At 45.9% G+C, this 19,761-nt stretch overlaps 1 protein-coding gene across 1 annotated transcript in view; it reads right to left on the reverse strand.

The window, feature by feature from the left end:
• Nucleotides 1-263: 263 nt before the first annotated feature.
• FBXO32 (F-box protein 32) overlaps nucleotides 264-19,761 on the reverse strand; it is a 26,580-nt gene continuing 7,082 nt past the window's right edge. The window contains exons 2-9 of the mRNA XM_009997675.1: nucleotides 17,273-17,410; nucleotides 15,521-15,570; nucleotides 14,757-14,849; nucleotides 7,735-7,828; nucleotides 6,683-6,867; nucleotides 2,911-3,093; nucleotides 1,606-1,749; nucleotides 264-890 (exon numbers count right to left, since the gene is read on the reverse strand). Coding sequence (XP_009995977.1) covers nucleotides 801-890; nucleotides 1,606-1,749; nucleotides 2,911-3,093; nucleotides 6,683-6,867; nucleotides 7,735-7,828; nucleotides 14,757-14,849; nucleotides 15,521-15,570; nucleotides 17,273-17,410 — 977 coding nt within the window. The 3' untranslated portion in view covers nucleotides 264-800. The remainder of the gene's footprint in view (nucleotides 891-1,605; nucleotides 1,750-2,910; nucleotides 3,094-6,682; nucleotides 6,868-7,734; nucleotides 7,829-14,756; nucleotides 14,850-15,520; nucleotides 15,571-17,272; nucleotides 17,411-19,761) is intronic.

Genomic DNA, 19,761 nt, shown 5'->3' on the forward strand with positions numbered 1-19,761 from the left:
CTTTCATAAAACCAACAAATTAAAAGAGGATGGAGTAAAGTCTTAGGTATTTATATGGTGCCTATCACCTAGGCATTCAAGCACTGAGTATAGAAAGAAAACTCACGTAAAGAGGTAAGCATTAATACCAGAAAAGATGCTTACTATCACAAACATTTCCCTTTAAATCGTTGTACAAAATACAAAAGTTCACATTGTACACTGGATTTTTGTTTGAAAGGTACTCAGATCTATTAGAGGTAGAAAGTGGTATGGTGCGATTCTTTTACAAGTAGGCTAGAGCTTCTATCCTAAGTATTTCAGAATGTGTCCACTTTAAACACAAAAGTATTATTAAACTTGTCACAGGGATATTTTTCATAAATATTTTTAAAACGTCATATTTATAAATATGTATGCTAAATAAAACCAGATGGATAAACAGTTCAACAGTCCTAGCCTCATATTGCTTTCTCTCTATGAGAAACAAACCAAAAGAGTTCTCATAGTTGTGGGGCAAATTCATTTTTAACTTCTAAAAATGAAAAATGAAGGGTTTTTTGCCCTGTATCTTGTACTCTGATCATAAAAAAGGGACTCTGTACAACATGCTGCATGTATGCACCAGTCCTACAGAAGTCTGTATTCCTTAAGTGCTGCACGTCAGTGAGTAATTTCACCTTTCATCTCTGAGATCCTCTTGCTGCTTGACTCAGGAGCTTTGAACAAACATGAATATTTACACTATTTACAAACGGAGTGTCCAAGCTCGGTGGCATAAAGTGTCCTGTAAGAATCGCGTAAGCTGCGGTGACCCAAGTTCAGAACCTGAACAGGTTGATAAAGTCTTGTGGTGAAAGAGAGGTGGAGCAAGTCTCTGGGTTGTTGGCTGTGCAAGGGTGATCAGTACCCTGGGAAAGGAGAAAACAGCTCCATTTAGAGACACTGTGGGAAGGGGCCAGAGCATCAGCCAACTTAGCACTGCCCCTCTGCCAAACATCCTCCAAATACATAGAGGTCACACAAATATTTCTACTCTCATCAAAGCAGACAGCTCAGAACTAGGCTTCAGATTTTAGGGGCTACTGGCAAGTCAAGGGAAACAAAACCAGCAAAGGTCCAATTCACTGTTTTCCCCTTTTCTCTGAGGGGCAAGAAGCTGGAGCCCACCATCAGCCACAGGAGTTAAACTCCAAAGACATGCCTTAGATACCACACAGTGGCCAGCATATTTTTGTCCTGGGCTGTTCTGTAGCCATCAGCTCTGGCTCCAGCTAATCCTGTTGCCAAAACATCCACCTCTATGTAATGGGTGACAGGAGCTGTTGGCTGTGCTAAGATGATTTACTGCAGGCAGCCCTATGGCATGCCCATCTCCCTCCCCTCTAAAGGCCCTGGTGGCCACTACTCCTGTTGAATGTAGAGAAGATGGGATCTTTGAAGCACAGAGGAGAAAGGGTCATAATAGTTGAGGAAGGATTAAGATATTGAGGAAGGATTAAGATACTGGAAAACACTAGGTTATGCAAGCCAAAGAACTGGAGCGCCCTAAACCAGCTGCAGAAGCAGCACTGAGTGCCCTGTGGCTCATGCCCACATTAAATTTGCCCCACCAGCACCTCATACCTTCCAGGAGAGGATGTGGCAATGCCTACACAGCTGCAGCGTGTCACCATACTGCTCCTTCCGTGGGTAACACCTTATGAGCTTGAAGTACATCTTTTTCCAATCCAGCTGTCCCTTGTCAGATAAGATGAGCCGTTTGCGAATCTGAAAGACAAAACAACATCAAAACTGTAGCAGATCAAATTATGATGGTGGTTTTTTCCTTCTATAAGGAAAAACCCCTTTAACTCATGTTGTTCTCCTCTCCCTTGCTTAAGTGTTGTCCTTGCTGGTCCCATAACAGTTTCCTTGGAACACCAAGAAAACTCCTGCACTGCACTTCCAGCTATGACCAGCCTCCCGTCAGCAACAGCCTTAATCAATACCATTATCAAGGTCTATCCCCAGTTCATTAATATTACTGCATGAAAGCCTGAAATCCTGGGATGTATTTCATACTACTTTAACCACTGTTTCTGGTTGGCAGGACAGCAAATAGTTGCATTTAACAATTTCAGAAGTATTTTGCTTTTCTGTTGACTCTAAGAGTCAGTGATTTATCACATCATCTTGGGAGATGTCAGTCTTTCTTTCAGGGCTCCTTAGTTGCAGAGACTAGATTTGAATGCATTTGTTAGCAAAAGTAATCTCCCCAAAGTCACTTCCAAAGTCAGATCCAGGGTGAGCAAAAAAAGCCAAGTCAGCAGAGAAATCTGGCACATGGTCACTGAAGTTCTGAGGTCTGGTATAAATACCCCAGACATTCACCATAAACAGCAAGAGGGATTTTTGTTTGTCTTTAAGTTTAGAAGGCCCCAGATAATTACCAGCCAAAGCTGTTTACACAGGTACAACGTGCGTAGCAGCAGAACTGTCTTCCACATGCTGTCCTGTCACTCATGAAACAACAGCTCAGAGGGGATTTCTTGCTCTAAAGGGCAAAAGAGTATGACCACATCCACAGGGATCCTCTGCGAGGGTGTCAGCCCCTGGGACATGGGGTGGTTGCTGGAGCTTGCCTGCACGTTTTCCCCACACACGTGGGGTGAGGAGCAACTGCATGACTTGCAGTTGTTACCACCTGGATTAGGGTTGAAGAGGTTCACCGTATGACTAATTCCTCAGGCTCCTGTTTCAGTCATCATTGCCATGGCACGCAAAACCCCCCACATAAATCTGCACAGCCATTCTCATGACAGCCTGTATTATTAGCTTGCGGCACAGCATTTAGATCTAAGAGACAGTTAAGAGTGTCCTACCTATGTCTGATCACTTGCTAGTGGGTTACAACAAGCAACTCATGGCAGTTTGCACCCCTCTTTGTACCTGTCTGTCTGTAAAATGGTACTGGCAGAGCTTCTTCCACAGCAGCCGGTCTTCACTGAGCACCTGGAGGTCAGGAGCCACCTGCCCAAGGCTAACCAGGTCTCTCCCATCACTCAGTCTCTGCATGATGTTCAGTTGTAAACACAATGGCAGGTCTGTGAAAGTGGTTCCTTTAAAGGCAGGCTGGAAGAGAGAGACAGAGCTGAGCTCGCAGGAAGCTGAAAACCCAAGTCATTCTAGCTTGCATCTTGCTTTTAAAGCATTGCTCTTCACAAAGAGAATAAGCAGTTTTCTCAACAAAGAAACATGTTACTTGGAGACATTGAACCTTCTGTCCCAGAACAATCTGAGATATCAGCAAGGAAGGGGACATGGAATTGTATTGCAGCAGTTAGAAGCAGAGTTATATTCCAAGCCTCCTCTCCCCTTCTTGTCCATCCCACATCCATACTCATGAGACACTGCTCCCAGAAGCACCACCACCAGCTTCACTACAGCAGGACACTGGCCATGTCATGGTATCAGCTATTAACCACCCAGGTCTCTCCACCATGAGGGACTTTGGCATTACTGCTCAAGTTCAGTCTCCTGTTACACACATTGCTGGGAATCTCATGCTCTTCTGACATGTGTTTTAGCTTATGTCATCACAGGATCCTGCTGTAACCACAGCAGTGGCTCATGAGTACCCACAGTAGGATTTTCCCTGCATGGCTTCCCAAGTCTTTGTTGGCAAGGTTAACTCTTCCTCTGTGAACACTTGAAGGACCTGCCCCTTTCCCATCAGAGGCAGCCATGGTTTTCCAGGCCATTCAGCCACACCAAAGCACATCCTAGATAAAGAGACAAAAGCCACCTCCACCCCCCATCTACTTTTGCCTGGTTGACACAGGGTCCAGGACTGTTTTGCAAGTCTGCATGGCAGGACTGCTCCAGGACAAACTGACCAGGATGGGTCAGCAGATCCTGTGCTCATGGGCTATCCAAGGCACACAGGGGAGCAAGGCATCAGCAGGGACCACAACCTGGGCTCCGGCTGCTCTAAAACCAACACCAGCCTTATTAAGGCAAACAGCAGCTTTTAGATTTGGGCCCCAACAAAGGAACAATGTTAGACAGATGTGCCAAGTTTATAATTTACCCTGCACAGGGTTGCTGCTATTTTAAGTCACAGCACCCATCTCACAATTGGCAGAGCTATGAACTGTTTCAAACAAGAAGCACGCGGACTGAAGGGGACACTGTGTGAGGCTGCTTTTAATTATACAGCCCCAGCTCCAGCCATCCCATTGCATGTGGAACTCCACAGGCACAAGTATGTCCACACACAAACAGCTCCCACCTTCCCTTTGGTACCCCAGTGACTGGCCTGCCTGGACACAGCACAGCCTGGTACCTGCAAGGACCACAAATGACCAAGGCAACATTTTTTGCCATTACTACCAGAGGACATTTCTTCCCATGACAGCTTTAATGCTGCATGCTGAGATGCACACTGCCCGGTTACATGTAGATGCTTCCTCAGTATAATCCACACTTCCAGACTCAGCATCCCCACCCATCAGTGCAAACTGAAGTCATATTCTGGGGCAGAAAGAATGCACTGGAGCTTTGGATCACCTCCCACTGATCTTCCTTGCCAGCCTGTCTTTTACATTCTCCTGCACTCTCTCTACATAGAAGCTTTTCTAGGGCAGAACAGATGAGACAAAGCTCAAAGCTTTTCGGGTTAAAAAAAAAAGCCCACCCAAATTTCAGGCCTATGTCTTATTTCTGAAGAAACGAGTGTGACTCAAGCAAATCCTTACAGGTTTCCTGAGTCAAGGCCAAAGACTTATCTGCTACTTCTTTTCTCTCAGTGCTGCTTTCCAGGACTTTTCAAACATTACTTTTTTTGGAGAAAGAACACAAATTAGATCAGAGCAGATCAGGATGCTGTCACTTTCTGGACAGAGTTGTTGGGTTTTTTTTTTAAAGCAGCTCTAGCACACACAATATTTTATAAGTTTTTATTTATTTATTTTTTAAAAAGCCTAGGTCTTGGCTGTTGCAAGACATTTTCCCCTCTCAAGAAACACCAGAAGCACCCAGTGCACTGTAAGCAACTGGCTGCACAGAGCTGAGCTTGTTCTTCCTTCCTCTGAACTCAGCTGGTTTTGTTCTAGCTTGACCTGAAGTCATCTTCAGTGGTGTGATTTTTTTTTTTTATTGCAAGCTCAACATTTGTTTTAGAAAAGTGTCTGTAAACCTACAAGTGAGTATGCCTAAATGGCAGGTCCCTTCACAAGCAATATTTTGATGAATTTTTGTTTGGATAAACAAAGTTCTTCAAATGCTTGTCTGTGTTTTATGGGCCCCTAAGGCAGAGGGAAAAACCCACACTGTATTCTTACTGTGTTGTGCAGCAGAAGGTAGGTCCTGACCTGTGGTGCACTCAGGGCAGCTGATGCCCAGTAGAGCTGACCCTCTGGCAGTGCCCCAGCACAGAGAAGCTCCCCAGTTCACAGAGCTGTTGTGCCCTAGGAGCCACCCCACAGTGAGGCCAGTGCTTCTCTGCAGGGCAAAGGGAGCTGCAGCCCATCCCAAGGGCTGGGCACCAGGAGGGACAGCACAGGAAGGGCAGAGACCACCATCAGATAAGCCACTACTGCTTTTGCAGCTCTCCAAACTCCCTGAGACTTCCCAGAGTTCATCTTCCGCAGCCTGTTGCCTGCATTACTCTAACTGAAGGACTGGAAATGGTTTCCTGGTATTCCGAGAGGACACAACCATGTAAAATGATGAAAGCAGGCCAGTTGCTTTTTTTTTTTTTTCCAAATACCTCTGATTGACCCACCAGGGGAAAAGGTGCTTTTTATATTCCCTTGGGCCATGCCTTGGTCTGCCTGAGTTGGAATTTCACAGTCCAGTTCACTGCAGAAGAGTCCTACAAGGGGCACACCAACAGAGTCAGCACTAGGGGAAAGCTTTAGCATTTCTGTGGACCAAGTACCCATCTAAGGTGGAAAAAAAGTATCTGGAAATTGTCCTGGGCAACTGGTTGTAGATGGCCCTGCTTGAGCAGGGAGGCTGGACTAGATGACCTCCATAGGTCCCTTCCAACCTCAATGCTTCTATGATTCTGTGAAGTGGAACAAACTCAGCTTTGATTCCCATGCAAAGCCAGGTTAGGAATTTATCAACTAATACATCTTTCCCATCCCCACAGATGCTGTTGAAAAAACAGATGTTGTGAAAGCAGGAGTCATCCGGCTGGAACAGGCAGCTCCAGACTACTGGAAGAATCATTGGTATTTTCAGCCAGGAAGCATGGAGTTATGCAGCTATTTGGAAATTTGCATTTAATTTACAGATTAAACAATTTTTAAAACCTCAACTATCTGATAAACAAGTTTTGAAGGCAATTTCTCAGTTTGAGAAAGATGGAGCTGATTTTTAATACTGAGGCCTAGTCTCTGAAGACTCTCAAGAGGGGCAGATGGCTTCCTGCCCAGCTCTGTTTGCACAGCACTTTGTGGTCATTAAGGAGTCAAGCCACAATCTGTGACCAGTAACAGTGAGCACGATCCTGGGTTGTGTACAGAGTTTGAATTAAGGGACACAAATAGTGCTAGAAATGCATCCAGTTATTTTGGCAACTCCAGGTCCACCTCCAGCACTCTATGCTTGCACTGGGAGTAGAGGAGGATGTAGCGACCCAAATGAGATCTGCTACATGAGAAGGTTTTATGAAGGAACCACATTATTTTTAGCTTTCAGGATTTGTGCTTACCCTGGTAATTTGAATGTTGTTCAGTTGCTGCTGCCAGTGGAGAATACTCTCCATCCTGTGCACCCACATGTTGATGTTTCCAACCAGGACAGACTTGCCCACCCGTTGAACCAACGTGCAGAGGGACGTGTAGAGGGTCTGCAGCAACTCCCGTATTAGCCTGATGTTCTGCTGATCTTCAAGGACTTTTGAGAAAAAGAAAAGGTTAAAAATAGGAATTAACCCAAATCCTTTTCTGAATCTACATGTTTCTCAGGCAAGTCCAAGTTACTTGCTATAACCTCACAGGCCAGGAGAGCCAACCTATGCTTTTCTTCTGAGAGGAAAGAACTTAAACATTAGCCAGTCACAGCAGGTTAAACAGCAGAGGGAAACCAGGGGAGAAATGCCAGGGCAGGCAAGGCCATGAGCACTGCCACATCCAGCCACAGGTGACCAGCCTTCCCCTCAGAGATGTGAGAGAGGTTTTCTACGTGCAACTCCTGCCCACCTGCTGTGCAGGGAGACACTGCAGGGTCTCCCTTCTCATTCTGCACACACACACTAGCAGGGTGCACTCAACTCCCAGGCTTCAGCCAGAGCCAAGGCACCCAGGAGGGACAGGGCACATCTCAACCACAATTCAGCCCCTCTAGCAAGTGAAGACAGCCCTCGAGCTTCGCCTTCCTCCAGAGCAGTGGGAGCACTTAGTGATACAGCAAACTGGTGACAAGGCAGCAGCAGGAGCTGCAGCTGTGCCAGGCTGGGGGCAGGGGCAGCCATCTCTTCTGCAGTCAGAAATAGGACCCAGTAGGATGCAGAAGGGGTGGAAGCGAAGGAAGTGGGAGAAGGAGGAATTGCCTCCCAGATACCTACTAAGATACAGACATTTCTCCCGCTGCCAGGTCCTTCACTGAGGAAGGGGAAAGTGGAACCACACTACAGAAATAAGCAGCAGTGCACCCCTCTTCACCCATCTTGCATTGCCTGACTATTCTGGAGGATGTGGTTCACACAGAGCACACCAGATTAAATCAGACTCCTCCTCCCCTATCGCTGTTTCCGTTTCTTACCTTTCTGCACCACTTTTTCCAAAATGTTCATGTAGTTTTTCTGGGCAATGCCACTCAGTGACGTCAGCTGAGACTTTGCTATCAGCTCCAACAGCTGTGGATAAAAATAGAAGTTGCAAGCCTTAGAGCACAGAGATACCTTTCTAATCTTGACTCCTGGTCACATGACACAGCAAAACAGTCCAGAGACTTGTTTGCTGCTCAAAAATAAAAGGGAGACAGAACCACAGAGCAAACTAATGCAAAGGGAGAGGAGAGCAGGGGCCAAATAATTAAACCCACATTGGAAAGGGGGGGGGAGAGAGGCATGCTAATGATCTTCAAGGGAAAAAAAAACTTCATGGTTCAGAGATGCAGAGAAGCCACAGAGTAGTGCTCAGACTGACAGCCTCCAGTCACACCGAGGCAACAACAGTCAACGTCACTGTCCTTCACTGGGGCATAAACAAGCTGTGTCATATGGGAACATGAGCAAATGCCTGTTTGGATGGGGATATTATTGATGGGGCATTAATGAGAATCAGACTCCACAATTTACGTCAAACTCCTGGGCTGCATGGGTTTTGTCAGAGTGCTGTCACCACAACAGAAAGGTTAAGCTCTATATTAAAAACAAATACTCCCCACAACAAACCCCCATCACCCCAAGGTCTCCCCCTCTCTGTTTAGCTCTTAAGAGCTGCAACACCAAACCACCTTTCCCCATTTGTCCTGTTAACCTCCCCTAATGAAAATCTGAGTTTTATTTTCCATGAGGATTTGCTTCCCACCACCGATCATCCTGACTTGTGTACAAGTCAAATGCTGAATTTGGGCTGCAGTTGCTAAAGGAAGCATTGCCCACAGGAAGATGCCCTCTACCTCCTCAGCCCTCTGCCACCACAAGAACAGCTGTGGAAGTTTGCTGTGGATCGTGCTCTGCAGAACATGTGGCCCTATGATCTTCCAAGCCTTCCTCCCTTCCCCCAGCATTATATAAATACACAGACTGTCCACGTGTCAGGCCATTTGTTTTGGATGTACATAGCCTTCTGTTTTAATTTAGAAAGGAAAGGAAAAACCTTTTATGCTACAAATCAATCAACACATTGCCACATGACTAGCTTATTAATCCTTTATCATCTGCAGCTACAGCATCCCATTGCTGGCACCACATGGAGTCCAGAGAAAGTGCAACTACTTGTGTCAAGTAACTAAGATGGCTTTTGACAAGACTTGATAAGTCATGAGCTGAACTGTTTGCCCTGCTCACCCTGCTCTAAGAATGACAGGAATGTATCCAAAAAGCCACTGGCAGCTTGCCATGAAACAGAGAGCTCAGGGAGAGCTATTATTGCAGTCATTTGCCTGCTCTGCTTGTCCCAGGTGCTGGCATGTGACTGCCAGTTAGGAGCAGAGAAGTCACCTAGAGTGACCGATCCCTTCTTCCGTTTAACTTCCAGGCCAACACCATCATCAAATGGCTTTGAGTTTACATTCTATTAATATTTGTACCTTGCACAACCAAAAACAAGATGAAAAAAGACCTGCTCTATCTCCTGTGAAGGGCAGGTCACCTGCTTTTTTGGCTCATTTAGGAGGAACAAGAGATGCAGGAGAGCTGGGTAGTATTTGTTGCACAAGCAGTAGTGGATCCTCTTGCTCCATCAGCTAAACTGAGACAAGGACTAGACTCTTAAAAACAAGGCAGTCTGCAAGATGTAATTTTTTTAAAAAAGGTCTTTTATTAATTTTGTGAAATACAGGAGGAAAAAAAAAAATCTGTCCTGAAGTAGTATGTAACACTCTGCTTACACTCAAACTGTTTAGCCTTCAGACCTGTGATTATAGCAGTCAACTTGCCAGACTCCATCTGTACATTAGCTACACATACATCAGATCAGCTCTTCTGTGCATAAACAACTGCTGTCTCCAGACTGCACCACTCTGGAACTGGCACAGAGACAGCTTCCTCCAGCCTGGGTGTTAGCAATATTGTGCCTGATACTGAAAACACCAAAATGCACCTCGTGACAAGCATCACATCATGCAACACTCTAAGGGCTGGATGCCAGGGCCATTCTTCAAGATGAGCAAGGATAAAAATCTCAGTACCTGGAAAAATGCTAAATTGGTACAAAATTCATTTAGCCAAAGGAACAGATTCAAATTTGCCTTGTTTGTATTTATCAAGGTTCAATTTATGTTCAGTGAACCGGCTCAGATATCATGTGTCACCTCCCATCCCCTGAGGCAATAAACACAGGATGAAATTCCATATGAAAACTATGTTGTGAATACTTCTAGGACTACTCCATTCCCTGAGGACCAGTGGTTTAAGAGACTGGCTAGCCCTCCAAAAGTCTTTTTAAAATTCTTCTATGCTCATGTAATACACAAAAAACAGGTAAGCCATACAGTTCACCTGTGCTCCAGTGCACTGAGGGTTTTTTAGTATTGGCACAGACCCAGCAGAGCATGGTCTCAGTTAATCGACTGCTAAATTTGGGTCTACAACTTTATAAAAAAAGAAATCAATGTTGCTGTGTGCCTAACACAGACTAAAAGCAGTCTGATGAATTCAGATTAATGCTGAGTAGGGTAAAGAGGCTGGAGAGCTGCGTGTGTTATGATGTGGTTGCATTAGGTCCAGCCCACGCTCAACTGAGAGGGACAGATGGTAGGAGAGAGTGCACAGGGAAAGGTTAAGAACAATTTTAACAGGCCTGCTTTTCAAAAGCACTAAGTGATTGCACACCAGCCACTCCTAATTAGAGCTGGGAAATCTGTAAAACCTCTGGAAAACAGGTCATTAGATCCCAATTCACTCAAATTCCTAGAAAGTTGAAAAAGGTGACTTGGTAGCTTTCCTCAGGAAAATGCCTTCTACTACCTCACCCCTATATTTTTGCTCTCAGGGGTCTGTAAGAAATGCAGTAGTTATTCCAGAAGCTTTGCAAAGCTGGCAGGAGGCAGCATCTTCCACATCAGGACAACAACCTGTTCCCCTCCCCATGAGTGTGATGGGCTCCAGTTCAAACCCCACTAGCAGTCAGTCTGAAGCAGCTGGTGCCATGAGCCACGGAGCCTGGGGAGCAGAGCAGGTCCTCCTCCCATAAGTACATGGAAAAATGTAAAAAACAGGCAAACAAGTGTCATGTGGCAAGGAACACGGTCCCTGTTTCAGGTCCATGAAAACATGGTGCTCCACACCCATGACTACTGTGCACAGCATTGCTTAGACCTGCTACAGCCAGATGGTCCCTCTGCCACTGCCCCAGTTCAACACTGGGGGTGCAGGCAGTCTACACCCCATGTAACACACAGCTGGGGGCTTACAGCACACAGGGCCTGCTGCACTGAGCAGAAGGATGTAACCTTGCCTGAAAGAGGGAAATGCTTTGTAATGATTAAAATCACAAGTCAGTCACAAGTTACTGAAGTGTAAATCCCCTCCTGAATATACCAAACCAGCTATAGGGGAGGCTGAACTGCACCCTGTGGGGATCCATAAGCTTCTGGTTGGGGATGTGGCTCCTCACGTCTGGACTGCTTAGAGAGGTGTATTGCAATTAAAAATTCCTGCCATAGACCCTCCTTACTCTTTCAAGCCTTCACTTCATGGCTGAAATGTCACACTGGCTTTCAGCTGGGAGGTAGAACAAGGCAAGTTACAATGATTTACAGTGCAGGTGCTGAGAGACCTCTGTGAGACAGCATTGAGCTGATATTCTTTCAGCACAGCATAAATCCAGGACTCCTGGAGCTAGCTGCTATAAAAACCTAACAAATTTAAGAGACTACTTTAGCAGGTTGCACACTATCTGGATGTTATTCCAGAAGAGCTGTACCCATGCAGCTTAACCTGACCCAAGCTATTATGATCAGAAACACCACCTTCCCATGAGACATTACTACAACCGTCATATGACAAAACTTTTTGAAGGAAACAGCCTGCAAAACCTCACTGACATCTGAACAGTGTGTTCCCGAAGGAGAACCAACAACTTCTGGGCTGCAGGCACTTTTGGCAGTGTTCATACTTATGCTTACAGAATGCTTCCAGTCTTTCCATTAAATCTGAAAGACCAGAGAAACCAGGACTGCTTTAATACCAAGAACAGTTTGGGTGCTCTGTGTAAATCACACTTCCTTACTAGCTCTAAAAAGGGAACATTATCCTGTAACATGTAGGCAGATGCTATAGTTTAAAAGATCAGCAAGTCATGGTACCAGTATCTACACTTGGCACTTCCAGCCTCTATCAGCAGACTGTCAAGACAAGATTGATGTTGGAGGAAAACTTCTTCTGCATCAGTGAGTTACATGAACTTACTGCCTACAGCTGATGGTATTTGCCCATGAAAAATACCTACCTAGCTTCTTGCAGCTCACACTTCCACTTTACTTGAAGGAGGTGCCCATTTTATCAGTGGGCCATTTGGGAGCTCCAAGAACTTATTCTGGTTATACCTTAAGCAGCAGATACTTCTGTATGATAAAAAAATCAGCACTGAAAACCCTGTCATACTTACATTCAGAGAAATTCAAAAAGGAAAGCTATGAGAACACTGGACATTGTGATGTCCAATGACAGGACAAGGGGCAAAAGGTGCTGGAGCATAGGAGGTTCCACATAAACATAAGGAAAAACTTTTTCACTGTGAGGGGGACAGAACATTGTAACAGGCTGCCCAGAGAGGTTGTGGAGTCTTCTTCTCTGGAGACATTAAAAACCTGTCTGGATGTGTTTCTGTGTGACCTGCCCTAGGTGATCCTGCTCTGGCAGGGGGGTTGGACTCAATCATCTTTTAAGGTCCCTTCCAACCTCTAACATTCCATGATTCTATGAGAACAGCAAGTTGATGTTCACCATGAAAGCCATTTTGCCATCAGCAGTGATGTAAGCTCATTTCTCCACAGGGCCAAGGTTAGGTGTAGCAGACAGAATCTCAAGCCTGCAGCTATTTCTCTCCTTTCTTCCCCTACAGCCTCATATTGTCCCCCAGCCTCCAACTCTACTTCCCTCCTTGGAAAGCATTTGCTTGGTGAACTAAGTAATGTGACATTAATCAGATACCCTGAGCAACGGGTGGAACTAGAGAGAACAAGGCGAGGGAGGGAAAGGAAAAATGTTTTGCCTGCCAATGTTCAAGGCATTTTCCATGTGACAGATTGCTCATCTGTTTTCTAGGACGTCTGCGATTTGCAAGGGACCATAAATGAAATCCACATCTAGGCAGAGCTCTCCATGAGTAAATCTGGCACATAAGGCATATTATGAGCTACTATCCACTGGAGACTTGGCCGATACAAGCCCTTCATTTTACGAAGTCAGTTTTATATTTGATCCATGGTACCAGGTTTAATACCTTCTTTCATCTGCCAAACCACAAGTCAGCCTCAATTAGAAAGCTTAATACTTCTCAGTAGAGCTGTATCCTGAAAACTACTGGGGGTAAAACTACTCTTAAAAGCTCAGAAGGGGTAATTTGTCGAAACAAGGATATATGCTGACTTTCATACAGAACACAATTTTGGATACACAGCAGATCAGGGATGTTTCTATGAAGTCCTCATGGGAAAAAGGGGGAAGAAGGTCATCTTGAGCCTCTACATGAGGCTACACTGACTTGACTGAAATTTGAGTTTGCTTTTCAAAAGATGTAATGGGACTTCTGCTCAATCATTGCAGTCCCATGCAAGAATCATCATATTGGGATAAGCATCAGAAGCCCATCACACTGCACAGCATGACCTGAGGTCATGCTTAGCAGAGGTCTCTGGAGTTCTTCATTGTCCTACTACAGTCTACCAAAGGCATCTCTGGAGCACCAAATACAAGTTCCAATTTATTTTCCTCCTTTATATTTGACTAAGGCATTTTAGCCTTGGCATGATCTATCCCCTCCACAGTAATCCCCCTCAAGATGACACAGCTGTGTGCATATATATCTGGTATCAGAAAACACGGAGTACCCCAGTGCTGGTGATCACCTTTTCTGCACAAGCAGGAAAACAAGTTGACCCAGGACCAGAAGAGGTAGGACAGCCTGAGTTTGTGGATTTGTACCCTACTTGGCCTGCCTCAGCATCCCCACACCCTGCCAGCCCCCATGCAGTGGACATCCAAGTGATTGCCAGTGCCCTTCCTGCACAGCAAGTGGTTAAGCATCCCCAATGCTTGTACCCTTCCCAGGGTCACAGGAATTTTCAGTCTCCTTGTCACCTAGACGGGCAGTGAACAAGCCAAGGTGAACTTGCTCAGATTATTTCTTAGACACTTTTCATGACATTTGACTCAGCAAAGGAAAAGCAATACCCATGTTGCTTGCTCCAGAACCTAAAACCTGAACAGCTGGTGTCTCAGTGATCAACTGCAGATGAGATGTGAAAAGAAGCTGTTTATAAACAGCCTCAAGTTAATAACACTTTTTTTTAAGCTTGCTGAATTCCAAACCTTGACAAGCATTTTGAAATTCAAGATGAATTTGCAGATCACATACACCTAAACATACAGCTCTTAGGACAGTAGTTCCTCTGACCACTACTGCTCTCCTTGGCCACCCGGAGCCAAAAGAAAAGCCCTGATCTACTATGCAAAGCCAGAGCATGGGGAACCTAGGGTAGATGACTCCTTCCCACCAACTAATAGTGTCAGGACTAAACAGACACTTCACCCACTGAAACCACTGCCAATTACACAGGATTAAGAGCAACCATGATCCGTAACAGAGAAGTTAAAACCAGTGACTGCAAGAGCTTCAGCCCATTTTCTCATCCCCCAAACACTTGGCTCCCCAGAGTATCTTCTGTGTCACTTCAAAGGAGACAAAAGTTCCACAGCCCTTGTGGAGCTGGTGCTTTCTGTGCAAAGAGGCCCAACTGCTGTATGGCTTCTACAGGGAGCCCATTCTCCTTTTGCAGCTATAGGAATCATATTTAGAAGCTGAACTGAGAACTTAGGAATTAGAACCTAAGTCTTCAGGGTTTCAAAGTTAATTTAACAACTGAAACAACAGAAACCCTGGTCTTTCACTCACCCTCACGACATAGTTGAATCGCCTGGAGTCCAAGATAGCACTGGAGAAGTCCAGCCTGTTGAAGGCTTCTCCCAAGGTGCAGTAACCATGGCGCTGAGAACAAAACAGGGTGTCATGTTTTAGCAGACATGAGTGCAGACAGCACCAGGACATGACCCAGGGCAACTCAATTTAGCAAGTGAATGGGTACAAGCCATGGGACCCGCTCACAGCCACGGGAGCCAGGCCTGTCTCCTGCAGAGCTGCACTTATTGACGTCAAGAGTGGACACGGGCCAATGTAGACTGTGGTAGTTTCCCAAGAGTGACCCCAGCTCTGATCATGACCCCTGAGTTTATGGGTGAGAATAAGCACACATTCCCGGGGTTCAATATATAGTGAGAGTTCAGAGCAGTCTTGTTCAGCTGCTTCTCTCCAAGAGGGCAAGCAAGCCATTGTGATGAATTCCAATGATTTTCCATGTTAGGACTGTACTGGGTGAAAGCCAAGAACAGTATTATGGCTTGGTCTGCAAATGGCTGAGGGTTTTTTTAACTGAGGGAAGCAAACAAGTCATATTTTAAACGCATGTACAGAACCTTATGCAGCAAACCCTGGCTCCCTGATTGGGGCTCAAAATCATTACTGAAATTCCAAGCACAAGCCAGATCTTCCACTTATCTCTTAAGAGCTTCTGCTGATTTATATCAGCACAGGATCTTTCACCACTTGGGAAAAAACCCAACTAGCAGAAAAGGGAACAAAGGACCTAGGGAGGCACTCACCTCTTTTGTGCTCCCCTTGTGAACATAGATCCACTTCTCCTGGTGGAAATCTGTTTGGATAAAAAGAGAATTTTGCTCAGTCTTCCACCTTGCAAAGGGACAGATCTCTGTTCTGCCACAACATTTACTGCCCTTTTAGAGGAAATGAAGTTACTTTTTGTTTACACTACTACACTTGAAACCAAAACCAGCAACTCGCTGAGCCATTTTGTTTCCATACTGCTTCATTTGATACTGCAGCCCTGAGCCTTAGAAAGGGCTCCTGTTTCAGTGACACAGCTCAAGACTGTAAATGTTTAATCTGCCAGCCACAGATATACCATAGCACCTCCTCTTCTTTGGTCCCAGGCAGTTAAGTGTGGCTGACAGCCAGGTTTTGTTGTTATTGATTTTATTAACTATTCATTACCCTGGTTACAGGCTTGGGATTGAATATCAATTTTGAAGTTGAGCAAAAATGTCATGAGACACCAGGCATGTGGGAGCGAACTTTAAGCAGTGAGGTCAGGCTCAGAGGAGCATGTTTGTGCTTGCAGCTAACTTGCTAAAAAAGAAAAACCTATTAGGGACCAAAATTTTCCTATTTCTAATTGCCCCTCCCTTCTCTCAGACATGGGAGTTGTCCCATCCACTCCCCAAAATAGCTCCTGTGTACCCACCACATGCTGCTAACTCTTTGCAAAGAGTCCTTACCGTAACGGCAGTTATGCTGCTTGATCTGTCTCCCACCCCATTCTCACGTGGGCTTTTGACCATCCTTCCACCACACACTAGCAATTCAACAACTAGAGTAAGAAAGAAAAATTGTCCTAGACTCTTCTCCATAAAGCATCTATTGTGCTCCTGGAGTCTTTTTTCCACCTAAGGATGCAGCAATGTACTCTTGCCTGGTACTGTGAGCCCAAGGACAAACCCACTCTCAGTTACAGGCATGCAGACCCTGCATCAGGGCCTTTTAAACAGCAGGTCACAGCATAATTCAGCCAAAAACTGTCATGGTAACATTTGTTTGTTCAGAGAACCAAATGCACAGAGGGGCCAGATTTTGGCATCGGTTTCCAAAATCCTGGGGGATGCACAATGAGCTAATAGTAGTGTGGGAATTGTAACTGATTTCCTTGTGCATGTTTACATTTGTAGCCTTCACAGCTAACTCCAGTACCTATCTTGTGATCAGACCAACACAGACCCTGCTGTCCCTGCAGGCTCCCCTGAGTCCTCCCACAGGGCACCATCTGAGACCCTGGCTGCCCACTGTGTGTACAGGAACATTTCAAACCTTCCATTGTTTTGAGCAAGCTGAAATCTTATTTCATTTTTCATGCACTCTGCTCACAGAGATAGGATCAAAGCTCACATTCAGGCTTGTAGCCTCCAGTAACATAGATTAGTACTCAATATGTATATGGAAGGAAGAATAAATTTAGCCTGTTGTGCACAAGGAAATCTACAGGGGGAAAAAAATTGGAACTGGTTCATTTGAATGTACCATAGGAAAAAATTACCCTCCTTCTGACAAACACAAATGACAAAAATCTGAACACAACAAGCACAACTCCTCAGAGCAGGGATTACTAATGGGCATAAATCTTCACATTAAACTCCATCCAAGTTCTCTACTTAGGTCAAACATGGGCGCAAAGCCCTCTGAGACACTCTGGAAGACTCCTCTGTGCAAAAAACAGATACAAAGCATTTTTCATCCCCCTGGAGCAACTTTTACTTGAAAAGCCCAACAAATAGACATCTTACATTGAACCTTGGCTTTGTTATTCATCTGGTCTTTTTTTCTCTTCTTGGCAGCAACATCATAGTTCAGGCTGTTGAAGAGATTCTCTTTGTTGTGATCGTCCTTTTTACAAAAGCTGTGAATGACACAAAGCAAGGATTCTGTTTACTTCTGCAGTCTGCTGAATGCTATATTTCCTACAAGGAGAGAAAACACACAGGTTTTCATGGTGAGCTCCAAAGCTGCCTCATTACAGCTTGCTCTTGAGAAGTCTACATGCACTTTTTGTAATGGTATTTTTAAATGAGCCTCTGGTGCCTCATTTCTGTGGTAACGAAGATAACAGACAGAAACAAGTAACACAGATTGCATAGCTAGTGCTGGGACACTCCTGGAAAGTATTCTTTTTCTCCCTTTAACCTGCTTCTATCTTTGAGTAACACCATGTCCTCCTGCTGTAGGTGGTGGATTCCTCTGAGCCAGTCACACTTCTACGGAAGGACATATTTAGACATCACTGAGGACATACATATATGCACTCCAAGTATTTATTAACAAAAGAGTCTCTACAAAACATTTTTTCAGCTTACAGGAAAAGCTCTGCTGATGTTCAGACATGACTGGTGGATTCCCAAATCCCATGTAGTAGCGACTGTACAAATTAACAGCTAGGATCTCTGTCCAAGACTGCCCATCTCCTGCATTTGCTGGAGTTTTGCTGTAACTATATTATTATCAAAGGGCACTGTAACCCCTTATTTTCTTTGAGGTCAATGAAAGACTTCCTACGAAGAGGCCGTGCATCAACATCTCCACATTCTGGACATCTGCAATCAGCAGATGCAAGCAGCAATGTGAAACTGAGAAGGCCCTGGGCAGCCACAGTACTGTGGCAGAGGAGGGCAGCACCCACCAGCAGCTCAGCAGAAGCCCCCCTGCACAGAGCATGCTGCCCAGAGCTGTGGGGATGCCTCACAGGTGCTGGGGAGAAGACAGGAGATGCATTCAGGAGAGCCACACCCACTGCTCTAGCAGCTGGCAAGGGATGGGAGATGGCTGCCTGCAGGTCTAAAGTCAAAGAAGGGTCCCATGCACCTCACTGCAGCTCTTGGACACCCCAGAAGTCTGGCAGGTGCTGCTGTGCACAGCGCTGGGCAAGTTTCCTCTGCTACAGCCACAAGGACCCTTACACAGCCACACTGCTTCCTCTAGACCTTGTGTTTACACTGTTCAGCCCCAAAATGGTATGTGAGTACCACAGGGAATCACACCTCCAACGGCTATTCAGGACAGCCTCCTGCAGAGGAATGAAGCCTGCAGGACAGGGCTTCTTGTTTCCCCCTCCTGATAAACAGGATCAGCAGCCCAGGCCCGCAGCCAACAGAGGCAGGTTTGCTGTCAGCACGGCCACCCTGCCAGCCTGCACTGATGTCAAGTGACTAACTCAGCATTTCAGCCCCATGAGGGACCCAGACCTCATCCAGCAGCATCCTGGATTGGCATCCGCACGCAGTTCCAGAGGTGGAACAAACCTCCCTCTGCTTCAGGACACCAGCAGCCTCAGCTCTCCCTCCAAGCCCCTCCTCACAGGGCATCACAGCTGCAGGGAAGGCACCACTCCTGAGGGCTCTGGGACAACAGAGCAGAACTGCAGCAGCAACACAGCTGGACAGTATTCACAGCAACAGCAGCTTGGGGAACAGACACTGCGACCAGCTGGAGCTGGGTCCAAGGAACCCAAACCCAAGAGCAGAACATCTCAGCTGCACATTTCCCCCATGCATGCAGATTTCTGATGGGGAGACCAAAACCTGAGGACAAGGTATGGCAGTAAGAAAGAAGCAGTTCTGAGATGTTCAAGCTCTGATTTTACCAAAAATCAAGTAAAGGCCCAGATTAATATGCCCCACACAGTGGCAGAACCCAAGCCCAAGAGAACAAGACAGATCTGCTTTAAATCTCACATGTCAGCAGTACAGCCCTGACTGCTGACTTCCTACTGAATGACTCTGTAACATGAAACCTTCCTAACAACAGCAATGGACAAATTCCAGCACGGGAGGCAGATTATTCCCCTGTTTATGTTCTGCCAGGTTTCCACACACTTCTTCAAGGCATCTTGACAGGTCGAACAGTTGGGCACCATCACCTGGCACTGCAGGGACCTCAGTCTGGGGTATGTATGTCACCTCGCTTTTTCATTGGGAAAAGGGACGTATCAACCTGTGCCAAGCTCAGCATTCCTAACACCATCACACCACCACCAGCCTGATATTTTCCTGCCTATGCAGAAACCAGGCACGTTGGATTCTAAACTCGATTTTTATTTACATTTTTACATAAAAGAGGGCGAGAGATACCAGACCTGCCCCATAACCCTCCTCGCACAGTAACCTCTCAGCAGCGGCTCACAGCGAATCCCCGTTCACTCCCTTTGCCACAGACATTCCCGGCCGCAGCAACCCCGGACCTGTCCGCGCGCAGCCGGGCACGGCCGCGCTCCCGGCGGGCA

The sequence above is a fragment of the Chaetura pelagica genome, unplaced genomic scaffold, assembly GCF_000747805.2.
Source record: "Chaetura pelagica isolate M959 unplaced genomic scaffold, ChaPel_1.0 scaffold1, whole genome shotgun sequence".
Lineage (NCBI taxonomy): Eukaryota > Metazoa > Chordata > Aves > Apodiformes > Apodidae > Chaetura > Chaetura pelagica.